At 48.9% G+C, this 14,017-nt stretch overlaps 3 protein-coding genes across 3 annotated transcripts in view; 2 read left to right on the forward strand and 1 right to left on the reverse strand.

The window, feature by feature from the left end:
* The first annotated feature begins 50 nt into the window (after nt 1-50).
* Nucleotides 51-977, forward strand: LOC118022786 (suppressor of IKBKE 1-like). The gene is made up of 2 exons (XM_035023586.1): nt 51-74; nt 358-977. Exons 1-2 carry the CDS (start codon nt 51-53, stop codon nt 847-849), a joined length of 516 nt encoding a protein of 171 aa, XP_034879477.1. The 3' UTR covers nt 850-977.
* A 2,631-nt stretch (nt 978-3,608) lies between these two features.
* Nucleotides 3,609-6,915, reverse strand: RGS9BP (regulator of G protein signaling 9 binding protein). Its single transcript, XM_035023522.1, has one exon. The coding sequence runs from the start codon at nt 6,087-6,089 to the stop codon at nt 5,382-5,384; it is 708 nt and encodes a 235-aa protein (XP_034879413.1). The 5' UTR covers nt 6,090-6,915; the 3' UTR covers nt 3,609-5,381.
* A 255-nt stretch (nt 6,916-7,170) lies between these two features.
* ANKRD27 (ankyrin repeat domain 27) overlaps nt 7,171-14,017 on the forward strand; it is a 50,455-nt gene continuing 43,608 nt past the window's right edge. Inside the window, exon 1 of the mRNA XM_035023519.1 lies at nt 7,171-7,281. The gene's annotated coding sequence lies outside the window, so the exon portion shown is untranslated. The remainder of the gene's footprint in view (nt 7,282-14,017) is intronic.

Raw genomic sequence — 14,017 nt, forward strand, 5'->3', positions numbered from 1 at the left:
GAATGCTTTTCGCGAAATCCATCTTGTCTCCGAGGACACAGGGCTGCAGCATGTGGTCAGTTCCTGTACTTCTGGTCAGTTCTTAAGAGCCAAAGAAATAGTATTTGAATATGACTTTGATCTGTGTGGACCACAGCCAAAGATTGTTCATGTGGAGACCTACTGTTCTTCCCAATTCCGTCCTGCATTACAAGATGAGTATAATCATACTGTACAGAAGCACTTGGAGATTTATAATCCTGGAGTACTTCTGAGCATCTCTTTATGTAATGAAGTCTGTGAAGGGTAACAATGTTGATCAGGACCTTCACTTCACTTCAGATGGGCATAAAGAATATTAAGAATATATATATATAGGCGCTTCCGGACCAGGTCGGGCAGAGGTATCCAGAAGATGCATCCGATATAAAGGACATGTCCAAATTTAAACCTCACATTCTGCTGTCCCAAGAGAATACACAGATTAGAGACTTGCAGCAGGAAAACAGAGAGCTATGGGTTTCCTTGGAGGAACACCAGGATGCTTTGGAACTCATCATGAGCAAGTCCCGGAAGCAGATGTTACAATTAATGGTTGCTAAAAAGGCCGTGGATGCTGAATCAGTCCTGAAAGCTCACCAGTCTCACCCTGCAGAAATTGAGAGTCAGATTGATAGAATCTGTGAAATGGGAGAAGTGATGAGGAAAGCAGTTCAGGTGGATGATGACCAATTTTGTAAAATTCAGGAAAAACTAGCCCAATTAGAGCTTGAAAATAAGGAACTTCGAGAATTATTGTCCACCAGCAGTGAGTCTCTTCAGGTCAGGAAGGAAAACTCAATGGCCACTGCTTCCCAAGCCATCAAATAACTCAACTTCTGAATGACGGTGGGAGATTGTTTATCAAGGAAGGAAGTTATTATCTTTCGAGTATTGTCCATTTAGTGTTTTGCCTCAGACTTGATTTAGTGTTGATTAAAGGTATCAGGTGGCAGTTTAAAAAAAAATATATATATATATATATCACAAGAGTTGATAGCTGAATTATTTGAGGGTGTCTTTTCCAGCCAAGTTATAAATGCTGCATGTTAACTTTGATTTTTTTATTTAATAAACAGTTTCAGGTAAACAGTTGACATGAAGCCTTTAATTCCACTTTGGATCTGATGCCATGTACAAAACCCCCCACACTGTGCTCATGTTTCCTGACATCAGGCAGCCAATGCAGTCATAGTTCTGAGGGCTCCAGGTTACTTACAAAATAGGATTTTCCCAGTCTCCAGGATAAATGACAGAGTTTCACATCTGTATTTCCCAGAATCAGTTTAGGTGGCCCGATTGCTGGGTAAAACCGACTATTTAATCAATAGTAGTCTTTCTCGGACTCAGATCTACAGTCTGAATTTAAATTCCTAATCTAATTTAAATACTATAAATAAGTAGCATTTATACAAATTTGCTTTTAAGTCCATCCACTAATTCTTTTTTTTTTTTTTTTAAGATTTTACCCATTTATTTGAGAGAGAGAATGAGAGACAGAGAGCATGAGAGGGAAGAGGGTCCAAGGGAGAAGCAGACCCCCTGCTGAGCAGGGAGCCAGATGTGGGACTCGTTCCTGGGACTCCAGGATCATGACCTGAGCCAAAGGCAGTGGCTTAACCAACTGAGCCACCCAGGCATCCCATCCACTAATTCTGGTATGGACTAAAATCATAGTAAGCTCAGTTCATTCTGATTTTTTTTAACTTTATATGGAATTTTAGATAATAACCACCAAACTGTAACATTTCATTTCCATATGTACCCAAACTAACAGTAACAACCAAAAACCCCCAAACTGGAATAATCCTTTCTCGTTTAACTGCATTCTGTTAAATGTTTTAAACTCTGGAAGGGACCTTTGAGTCCATCGGTCAGGGCTCCCCCCATTTCACCATGGAGGGAACCCAGGCACAGGGAAGTCAATGACTTCTCTGAGGTACTTGGAAAAAGAGGCAGAGGCCCTGTCCATCATAGCTGATCTGGCCTTGAGGGAGGAGGCATTCCCCAAAGGAAGACAGAGGAGAGTCTCAAGTTCTTTACTTCTCAGGCTGACATACAGGCTCACATGTCAGAGCTCACACCCTTAACAAGCATTCATTACAGAAGGAAGAGCTATATCTGAAAAGCAACAGAGTAGCTAAAAATGTATCAATGTGCAGGTTGAAACAGAAGATGCAGCACCATCAGGATCCTCAGGCAAACCAAAACGCTCTTTAACCAAAACTACTTGTCATTTGACATTACACATGTCTTATGTAGTTTACTGTAAACCTTAAGTAAATCACGCAGGTTATGCTCTAATTTTCCTTACCAAAAATCTTTCCCTTGCAGCATTTAAAAGCATTAAGTTCTTTGAGCACACAAAAAATGAATTTGTCAGGCATTTTTTTTCTCTTCTACAAACATCAGTGTTTTGGTTTTTTCCACTACTAGCAATAGTTTAAAGTTTCCATAAGTGCTTTGACATTCCAATTGCTTGTCTTCTCCAAATCAGATAAAACAGTACTGTTTTTCCCAGAAGAGAAGTCAGGGATATTTTCTCTTTACAGGTACGTATCATAGCATTTAACTTTGGATATAAAGATCTATCCTTTAAGTTGTATCTTTAATTTGGGAAATTAGATGGGTTTTTTTGCCATGGACTCTAACGTTGACCTCATCATATATACCCTATGTTAAACATTTTGAATTTTTTCTCTATACTTGTATCATGGTATAAAATCATACCAAGTGTTTTTAGAAAACTAATGACTTTGATATCAAACACCTATATAGAATCAGGCTTCTATCAGAAAGCAATGTCTTTAATTATATACATAGAAATGAGAGCAGACATAGTGACAGCAGCTTATTGCTCAAGCAGAAAGTGATTCTGCGTGCATCACATAGCGAAAGTTCTAGTAGGCAATGTTAGAATTCCAAATAGTACCGAATATTCCTAATGCTTAAAACTTTCAAACACAGAGTTGTTCAGGTTAACAGGTCCACAGGATAAATATGTTCATTGTAATTCAGCTTTTTTGTGTGTGTGTGGGTGCAACATTTTATACCTAATTTCGGTGAGCAGAGGACTCTTGGAATTAGGTACACATCTGATTGCACATATAATTAAATACCCAAGGATTTGCCAACTGGGTGGAAAGGGTGACAAGACATTTGTCCCAAGTGCTCTCTATGGATTACACAACATTGGATGGGTTTTTTCTTCAGTAGGTTCTGCTGAACAACTTTTTGTCATCGTTCTGAACCAAAACAACTTGATAAGAACAGAAGAGTCACTGTATTGGAAACAGGAGAATATATTTAGGGTGTGCTATTAAAGGTTAGTTGCCAACATTGGGTCACAAAATGCCCAGCCTCCTCTTGTCTGGGAGAGCTGAGATTTTGGGGAAGGGAGTTAGGAAAATTTTGTGTCATCTGTGAAGTTACCCTGAGCGCATACAAAAGAATTTGAGTGGCCCCTATTCAGATGAGGCCGGAGGTGTTTCTTTTATTAGTTAAGGTCATAAAACTTCTAATCGGCTTAAGACCCTGTGGGGTGTTTTAAAACCATTATCTCTCTCTCTCTCTCTCTCTCTCTCTCTCTCTCTCACACACACACACACACACACACACACAGATCCATTTTCACTATGAGGTACTGGAATCTGTGTGCTGAGGAGGAGGGGGAGGAAGCTGGGCTGGAAAGGTGGCCCTCAGGGCTGAAGCCAAGGCTGCACTCCTGCTACCTGCCCCTACCCCGTGGCCCTCCAAGCTGCCTTTGTGAAACTGTCCTTTCCCTCCTCCTAGTCCTCTTTCCCACTTTCAGGGTAAAAAAAAAAAAAAAATCCTTGTCAGTTTTCAGCCAAAGTCTCTGGGTTTTATTCCTAATTACCTTTTGAGAGTTAAATGTATGTGTTTTCTCAGTCTTATTTCCCCAACTATGTTCTCTCTGCACTACAGGTGGCAAGTGGTGGCTCTGCTCAGCCTGGGACCCAGGGGTTTCCACCTTATTTATTTACTGAGCAAAAGAAGTAGGGGTCATTCAACCTCTGTTATGTACACCGTGGTTCCAGTAGTTTATGCTACGACCTCCTGCCTTCAAGGTCTATTTTAATATTAGATGTATATTTATTAACTAAAGGTTGTAAGTAAAGACCACTGTGTTTGACTCATTGGCACGTATGATTTTGTGGCCAAATGTCCTCTATAAAAAACTGGCTTTGATAGGGCATCATATGGTTATATGGTTTTTCTTTCTCAATGATCTTGTTTTTAAAACGCTGCTGAAATTTCCGAGTGGAAGCTGTTGCCTTCTAACCCAGTCTCAGGGCTAATCAGCTCCAACAGCGTGGGCAGTGAGGTTTACCCTCTCAGGGGTCAGTGTGAGGGTCAGAGAGCTGGGTAGCTTCCTCCAAAGCCAGCTCTCCTGCTGCCAGCAGGCAGATTCCAAGGGATAGATAGGATTAAGGGCTCCAAAGAGGATTCTGCAGCCCTCCCCCAAGGGAGGATAAAAAACTCTGGTCTAATTCTGGAACAAAAATAAGCCCCGGCAAAGGAGAAAGTGCCTGTTTGAATAGCATATGTCCATTCCCAAAGCTTGTGCGCCTTCCAGGCTTACCCAGGGGACCCCTTTTCAACAGGCAAGTGGGTGCAGTGGATCCAAACCCGTGGGGGCGGGTTCGACGTGTCTTCTCTGGTTTCCTAAGTAGGGTCAGCACTTGTGGGGGAGGTTACCAAACCCCAAACCCAAACCTCTTCTAGCTGCTTTTCGAAACTAATGGATAAACCCCGCCAAGAAGCTCAATGGTGCGCCATGGTGAAAGCACTTTGCACAGACTTCTCTTTGCACACTGTCCTAAGTTTAGGCCCCAAAGGATTAAGGTAATAAAACCTGCTTACATCTTCTTACAGTATTGTCCAGGAAACAAAATCACCACCCACACAGAGCAAAACAACTCCCCTCCCCCGACTTCACTTCACCTCATCCCCCTTTCAAACTGCCCCACGCGGAGAGTGGGGATCGCTGGTAGGGTTGGGGGCACCAAACTGAGAATCCGTGTAAACATACCCCAGCAGCACACGTGGTCACCCATTAACTCGGGGGAATCTGGGGTCACTGTGGACGGTTTTCTATTAATAGGGGATAAAGCTGCTGTATACATTAGCGGTAATGCCCTGGCTGCCCGCGCAAAATTAACTCCTCCCGGGCCAGCAAGAGGAAACCATGTACACACACACACACACACACACACGGTTTTAGAACCCCTTCCCTTAAACGTGCCAGATCCCACTCCCATCCCGAGTCCAGGCGATTGCCGTCGTTCCCGAGGGATGTCTCCGGGGAGGGAGGGGTAGTGGCAGGAAAAGTCGTGTGCCGGTCAGCTCAGCTTCGCCACGCAGACGGCCAGGGCCACAGCCGCCAGCAGCACGGCGCTGAAAACGGTGGCGGCCAGGGCCTTGCTCGGGTCGCAGGGCCCCGTGCGCTCCTGGACGGACACCGCGCCCACCGAGGAGGCGCTGGCGCTGGCCTGGAGCTCGGCGCCCGCCGTTTGCCGGGCCTGCACCGTCCAGCGGGGCACGTTGACCTTCATCTCCATGTCGTGGATCATCTCGCTCACCTGAAGGATCTCGCGCTCCAGCTCGCGCTGGTCGTCCACGTCGAAGTCGCCCTCCGCCTCGTGCCGCAAGCTGCGGGCGCTCAGGGCGCGCGCCGCTACGCCCGCCGCGGCGCCCGCCACACCGGTGCGCACCAGCGGCCGCCGCGGCGCGTGCAGCGGGAACGCGGTGCCCAGGGCCAGTGCGCGCCGCATGTCGGCTTCCAGCAGGTCCAGGCAGCCGGAGAAGGCCACCCAGAGGCGCTCGAACTCGGCGCGCTCCTCGGCGCCCAGGCCCCGGTCGCGCAGCGCGGCCGTCAGCTGGGCGCGGGTGGCTACCGCCAGCTCCTGCGCCTTCTGGCGCGTCTTCTGCAGCTCCTCACGCAGGTTCTGCGAGTCCGCCGAGCCGCCGACGGTCAGCACCAGGTGGTGGTAGCATGCGGTCGCCTTGTTGAGAGCGTCCAGCAGTGCCTTGCACTCCTCCCTCGCCATGGCTGTGCGCTTCTGCGCCGCCCGGCCGCCCGCGCCCCTCTCCGGTCCACGCCCTCAGCGCGGCAGGACGCTGTCAGCCCCGACGGCGGCCCGGGGCCGGGCGGCCCGCGCGCTCCTCATGGCCCGACACTAGCTCGGTGCTGCCGCTGTTGTCGACGGAGCCTCTGGAGACCTGCGACGTGCACCTCTGCGGACCGGACGCAGAGAGGGAGCCCCGTTAGCTATCTCCCATTCCCTCGTCCATCCTCCCTCGATTCGCTCGGAGTCACACGCCGAGTCGCTGCACCGCCCTCGCCTGCAAGGTGGCTCTCTGCGAAGCCTGGGTTGTGGTCCCCATCCTTCTCAGGTGCCGTCGCCTGGGATAGCCGGCCGCCGAGCCGCGCGCTCCGCCTTAGCCGCTGCTGAGGGCTGCTGGGTCGGGTTTCTTAGGATCCGCCCACCCCCGCCCGTCCTCGGAGGGCACTTCCATCCCTTAGACCAGGGATGGGCGGGGCCCCGCGCGGGGAGATCACGTGTAGGTCCCCCATCTCCCCCTGCTCCTCTCCCCATTACCGTTCTGGAATACTAGCGCTTGGCAGTTCCAACCCTCCGGTATCGTGAAGATGGGGAAACTGAGGCCCAGGTAAAAAAAAGGGGGGGCCTAGGTCACGCGACGTCCATGCAAGTGAGGGAATCAGAACCCAGGGACCCTAACTCCCAGACCCTGCCAGCGACGGAGTGGTGTGCCTTATAGGACTGGGCACCTCCGTCCTCCAAACCTAGCAGTAAAGGGCGATTCGCAGGGCGGGACAGCTCCCGGGTCTCCCCATCCGGATCCAGCCGGCTTTCCAGGGACCAAGCTTGGACCCCACCTCTAGTGTCAGATCAGCTTCGGCCCGCCCCCTCCCGTTCCGGGCACGCGCAGTCGGCGACTCAGGGCTGGTCCGGCCTGAGTAGGAAGCGCTGTGCGCCGCCTGAGCCCCACCCCGGCTGGGAGGACTCGATGATTGCTCTGCGCACACGTCACTCTGGATAAGGACGGCCGCTCATTGGGCTGACCAGGTGCGGCTCCGCCCAACGGCGGAGTAAAGAGGTGGGCGGTGGAGCAGAACCGCTGTGCTGGGGTGGTGGGCGCCGAGGTGAGAGTCCCGGGCCCAGGAGGCGTCGCCATGGCTCCGAAGAGGACATGGAGTGAAACTATGTAGCCTTTTAAGTAAGTGTCCTCGCTCCTGTGTCATCCCGTGCCTCCCTTCCCTCAGGACGGCTGCGCCTCGGGGCCTAGAGGCCGGGCGGGGCCCCGGAGCTGGAAGGGGGAGGGGCTCTTTCCTCTTCGCGGCTAGCGCCCCGCGGCGCCCCCAGGCAGGGCTGGCTGCCCCTGGGCGGCACCCCAAGACCCTAGCTCCTCGCTGGCTGGACCGCCCCGCCCGCGCTCTGCGGGTCCCGTCGGCAGCTGGGCTCTCTCTGCCCCTGGAGTGCGGGGTGGCGAAGAATGCGCCCTCTGACCCCCGCGACTACAGGACGGGTCAGCGGGTGCGGGGTCCTGGGAGCTCGAACTTGGGGGCAGTGGGCGGGGCAGTCGTTCAAGAGCTGAGTGACCTCCGTGGTTTGCGGACCGCCTGGCGGGGCCGCTGGAGGGGGAGGATGTGGGTGGGGGTCCGGAGCCTGGGGCCTTGTGGTCCCCGGGGGTGGTGAAGGCGCAGGGGAGGGAGGAGGGAATCCCTGCCTGCCAGCCTCTTCAGGGGCCGGGGCTCTTCGTTCTGCTGGGTAAAAATTACTCCAGGAAAACTTAGGCACCAAGAGATGTTCCGGACTCTAGGTCTGTTCAGTTCTTTTCGTTGAACATAGACTGCCCAAGGCGCGCGAGCTGGGCATGGCCCCTGCAGATGTTGGGGACTGGGGCATTAGCAGCCGGTGCGGGGCCACGGAGCAAACGACGCGTCTTCATTGAGGGTTTAGGACATTCAGGGAAGGAGGGGCTGGTGAGACTGGAGGGTCTACTGGTTTGCATGCGAGCTGGGGTTTTTTCCAAGTTTATGGGTTTCATGGGGAGAGGCCCTTATTTTGATTAACTCACCCTCCCACCAGCCCCAGAGAAGAGCAGGGGATCTTAGTGGGATATTAGCGTTTTGAGTCCACCTTCCCCAGCATGGTATTGAGGCGGTTCAGAAGATCCAGAGCCCTGGGCCCCAGGGCTCCCTCTCACTCTGCGCTCTGTCCTTTAATCTATAGATTTGGGGCCATTTGTGGCCAGGACTTGGACGCTCCTGGCCTTGGCCATTCTCCATGGTGGAGGGTCTTAGCCACCCAGTGACCAGATGGGGGCCTTGACAGGGAAAGAGAAGTTTTCAAGACAAAATAGATAGAAGGAGGGAGAACCCATCACATTGGGGAGCTTTAGGGACAGCAGAGGGATACGAAGCTACAGAGATGGGTGGCAGGCCAGAATGAGAGGCCCTTAATGCCAGGAAGAGAAATTGAGAGTTCATTTAGTAGGGAGTAGAGGGGAAGTCCTGGAAGAATGTAGTAGCCGCCCCCCCCCCCCCCCCCCCCCCCCTTTAGTCCATGGGGAATGTGTTCCAAGACCCCCAGTGGATGCTGGAAACCTCGGATAGTACCAAACCCTATACTCCATTTTTTTTTCCTATACCTACATACCTATGATAAGTTCAATATGTAAAGTAGGCACAGTAAGAAATTAACAAAAATAACTAACAAAATAGAATAATTATTAACAATATACCGTGATGAAAGTTATGTAAACGTGGTGTCTCTCTCTCTCTCTCTCTCAAAATATCTTGTGCTGTATTCACCCTTGTTGTGATGATGTGAGGTGATTAAATGCCTCGGTGATGAGATGAAGTGAGAGGAACGATATAGGTACTGAGTGTAATGTTAGCTGCTACTAACTTCCTGACCATATGTCAGAAGGCGGATGTTCTGTTTCCAGACCCCGGTTGACCACGGAAAAGTGAAACTGGAAAGCAAAACTGAGGATAAGGGGGACTCCTGCCCCATAGTAGACCTCAGTGTTGGAAAGATTGCTTTGCCATCTTTCCTGTGGACCAGTCTGAGTAAGATCAGGAGGGCAGAGGCCTCTGAAGGAGAAGTGCAGGATGGGAGCAGGGACAGATGCTTGTGTCTAGCCTCAGTGGCAGGAAAGCAGTTGAGGCTCTGAAGTTGAGCAGATCCCTTGGGTGAGCTCTCCTCGCTCTGGCTTGCCACCAGAAATCATCCTGCCTGGCAGCTTCACTGGCAGAGCAAACAGTACTGTCTGCATAGGGCCTGGGGGTCAAGGGCTTGATTGTGTTTCCTTGTGGCTCTTGGACTGTGTTGGGCTCATGAGCGTAATTCCTGGGTCTTTGTTATTCACACATCTGCACTGTTAGTGTTTCTGTGGGTCTCTCCCTTTGTTTATGAATTGCCAGGATTAGGTTGGTGTCCCGTAACTCAATGCTCTACTAGAGGAGCAGAGGAACGTGACCATGTGAGGATAGATCTAGAAAGGATTCAGACCCAAATCCAGGGGTGGTGGTGCTCCTCCAAACTCTCCTCCTCCCTTAGTGGTCACACCCCTCTTCCAGCTCTGAGGCCTTCCCTCCCTGTGTGACTCTCCACATTCCAGCTGTCATAGCCAGCTCTGAGTTGATAGTTTGTTTCCGGCTTTCTGCTGGTGCCTGCATGGCTGCCTGGGGCCAGCCCCTCACCATCCCCTGGATATGGGCAGTGGATTTCCAGCTTCTGTGAGAGATGACCCCTCCCTGGGAGCTTGAGCTTCCTCTCACCCCACTATTATCTTGTTCTAGTGGACGAACAGTTACAGCATGCCTACCATGAGCCACGTGGCCAGGCACAGACTGGACACTTTGAAGAAGAGCTTTGAGAAAAATATGGATAGGATCCATAAATGGCACAGGCCAGGAGGACATAAATGACTGTAATATCATACATTACATCATCCAGTTGCTTCCATTTGCTATTAAACAGATGAATTAGAGGGCGCCTGGGTGGCTCAGTTGGTTAAGCGACTGCCTTCGGCTCAGGTCATGATCCTGGAGTCCGTGGATCGAGTCCCGCATCGGGCTCCCTGCTCGGCAGGGAGTCTGCTTCTCCCTCTGACCCTCCTCCCTCTCATGCTCTCTGTCTCTCATTCTCTCTGTCTCAAATAAATAAATAAAATCTTTAAAAAAAAACCCAAAAAAACACAAACAAAAAAACCAGATGAATTAGAAAGTTTTCCCTTTTTGCCTTTCCCTTCTGCATCGCAGATTAAACTGGTTGGAGAATAATGCTCATCCTTTGGAAAATATGCCTGGTGTGGGTCTTTGGTGAGCGCCCTCACCAAAGAGTGAGAACAGCCATAGCAGTGAGATTTCAGCTGGGGGTTTATCTCTGGGAGGCACAGACGTTCCTATGCTGGATTCTGCTGAGCCAGGCTGCACACTGTCACCAGATGGGGACACCTGACCACCCAGCCTCATGGGACGGTTGTAGACCACAAAACCACAGTGCGCACACCACCCCATGAAATGTCCAGTACTAGTTTGAGATCATGCCTGGCTCTCCTGTTCATAGAGTTAACCTCAGATAACTCGTTTTCAGGGGGTATTTGGTATCTCTGACTAATTTCCCTGGATTTGCTGTAAATCATCCAACCATTTGAGCTTAGGCAGAGGTGGAATTTTTTTTAAAAGGAGTTTTAGAAGAGGATTTACTCCTCTTTCCAGTTTTATAAGGAACAGTCAGTTTACTTTTCATGATATAAAACGAATTCTTGCAAGTAAAACTTGTGAGGGCGTTAACCTGTGTTAAGTATTTACCCCCTATTTAAGAATTCCATTCTGGCATTAGGCACCTGATTGTATTGGATTCTTATATGTTTTAAGCACCAGGACAAAAAGTTTGAGAAGAGCATTGGACAGTGCTCTTCGAATCCCTACTCCTGGACAGAGGGTTCAGTCATTGGCAACCAAAAGGAATGATGTCCAAGAGAAAACAAGATGACTTGGGGCTGAAACCCAGCAAGCTCTGTCCCATTCACCAGCAGTGCTTGCTCCGAGTCTTGTGTGTTTCACGCATTTGAACTGAATGTTTTGATGTGGCATTCAGGGGCCTCCCCTCACCCTGCTCTCCCTCTCTGACCAGCACTGTTTGGATTCCTATTATTTCCCTGGACTCATCTTCTAATCAGTTAAAAAAATTTTTTTATTCTTGGGTTTTCTGTGCCCACAGGAACCTGTTCCTGCTTCCTCTGCTCCCCACCCCAGCCCCCTTCCCTGCTGCTCCCTTCTCTGGTCCTTACCTGTCTCAGCACTGCTCTGGGTTGGTTTTACTCTGCGGATGCACATTCCTTGCCTACCAGCTAGGTTGTTACTTCCTGCATCAGAGTCCGTCCTTGTCACCTCTATCTTGGGTGTAGAGGGGTTGGAGCTCTGCCGGCATCTCGTCTGAGGAGCAGAAGGAGGGCCCCTTCCCAGCTTCATTCTGACCGTATGGCATCCTGGCTCTCATGGGGTTTCTGTCCAAGGTGTCTTTACTTTTGTACTTGCTCATGTAGAACCGATTGTGTCAGAAACCAGAAACAATTTTGTTTTCTTGTGACTCTGTCCCAGCAAAATCACATTATCCAGTTGTTCTGGTTAGGGCCTCATAAAAGGATTATTTGGGCTGCAGTAATAATTGAATTCAACAAGTCAAATACCTGAATTGTTGTAGAGCTGTCTCTGGGGTCCAGGAAGAGATTATATGTAGCCTTTTTCATGCTAGGCTCTTCCCCTAAGAGGCCTTGCAGGGACCTCAAGGGCCTCCTTGAGGCAGTCCCCAGGAGGGCCTGCAGCAGAGACAGTTCTGGCTGGACCAGACCGAGGAAATTCAGTGTAGGGCCCATGTGGCTGTCATGGTGACTTTTCCTTTGGGGGAAATGAAGTATGGAATCTCTGCATCTGTGGGTTGTGATATAACCCTTAACCCAGGCATATTTATTTTACAGTGGGTATAGTGGCTAAAGAGGAGAATGTTAGAATAAATTCTGACATCTGTATAACCTCACGTTGGCCAACTGAGCCTCAGTTTCTTCATCTGCAAAATATGGGGCTAATGATATCAATAGTTATTGTGAGCATTGGTTATAATTGGTTGCCTGTAGTTATCATGAACATGAAAGTGGGATGAGGATGAATAGAAGTTATCACAGTACCTGAACCAAAGATGCTCTCAAATAGGGGCTGTTTTTATCATTAGCCATAACAGAATTCATAATGTACTTACTTATATGTGTTGTCCTGGCATTTTCCCAAGAAAGCATGTTGGAATATTGTTTCATAGTAAGAAAGTAATTCAGTTTTTATTCATATTTCATTTATCTGATTGTATCAAGGGTAAGTTTACTTGATGCTCTTTAATAGTTGCTAATTTTCTCTTTTAAAAATTTTTATTATTTGTTTATTTGAGAGAGAGAGCCCACAGGTGTGGGGGGAAGGAGCAGGGGGAGAGGGAGAAAGGAACTCAAGCAGACTCTGCACTAAGCGTGGAGCATGATGTGGGGCTCGATCTCACGATCCTGAGATCACAACCTGAGCCGAAACCAAGAGACGGACGCTTAACTGACTGTACTACCAAGGTGCCCCATCTAATTTTCTCTTTTTTTAGAAGAGGTCTCAGGCTCAAGCTCAGAATGTTTGGCAGTCAGTAGTATCTAGCAAGGTTTTACATAATGTCCATTGTTCTTGCAATTTTTTTTTTTTTAAAGATTTTTATTTATTTATTTGACAGAGAGAGAGACACAGCGAGAGAGGGAACACAAGCAGGGGGAGTGGGAGAGGGAGAAGCAGGCTCCCTGCAGAGCAGGGAGCCCGATGCGGGACTCTATCCCAGGACCCTGGGATCATGACCTGAGCCGAAGGCAGATGCTTAACGACTGAGCCACCCAGGCGCCCCTGTTCTTGCAATTTTTAAAAAAGATTTTTATTTATTTGAGAGAGAGAGTAAAAGAGAACACGAGCAGGGGGAGAGGGAGAAGCAGACTCCCCACTGAGCAGGGAGCCTGACACAGGGCTTGATCACGCAGCATCGAGATCATGACCTGAGCCCAAATCAAGAGTCAGACACTCAACCAGCTGAGCCATCCAGGCACCCTGGAGTATACTGTTTTTATATTTAAAGTTGTAATAAGGGTTCTTTTAAAAATAAATTTGAAAAGAGAGTAGGTGTTTAAAGGAATATGTCAAATACTAACAGTAGAGCCTTTGTGTACAATTACGCAGATTATTGCATAGGTACTCTGCCCAGGAGAATGAGATGTTGGCAAACTGGGGCTGATAAATAGCCTGTGAGCTACTTACCAAGCCATGTGCCCTGGCATAGGACTGTTGTATCTACTGGGTGCCTTTTTCTAATTCTCACAAAGACACCATGTAGGCCAGCAGTAAGTGGTGGTCCATTAGTATGCAGTATGGCAAAAATACTGAAGGCAGCATGTAAATGGGAGTCCTGCAAGACAGGTGTTTATATTCTCCATTGCACCACTTGAGATGGAGGCTCAGATTCTTTTTCTGTGCCCATTTTTCATATTCCTCTCTGATAGCTCAATGAAACTACACTCATGTATGGTAAATGGAGCAGACCAGGGGCAACGGAAGCCCCATTCACAACAGGAGAAAATCTATACAGAATATACAAATAATGTTTAATAAAAGTTGTTTATAATCAATTTAATTGGAGGACATCAAAGAAGACATACATGGAAAGACATACCATGGATGATGAGATTCATTATTATCAAGATGTTGACTCTCCAATCCATAAATTTAGTGAATTTCTACTAAAAATCCCAAAAGGATTTTTATGGAATTGAGGAACTGATTTTAATTTATGGGATATTGCAAAAAAAATTAGGAATAACCAGACAATTTTGGAGAACAAGGAGGGAGGCCTTTCTCTATGAGATATCAAGG

The sequence above is a fragment of the Mirounga leonina genome, unplaced genomic scaffold (assembly GCF_011800145.1).
Source record: "Mirounga leonina isolate KUSES-001 unplaced genomic scaffold, KU_Mleo_1.0 Mir_177, whole genome shotgun sequence".
Taxonomy (NCBI): domain Eukaryota; kingdom Metazoa; phylum Chordata; class Mammalia; order Carnivora; family Phocidae; genus Mirounga; species Mirounga leonina.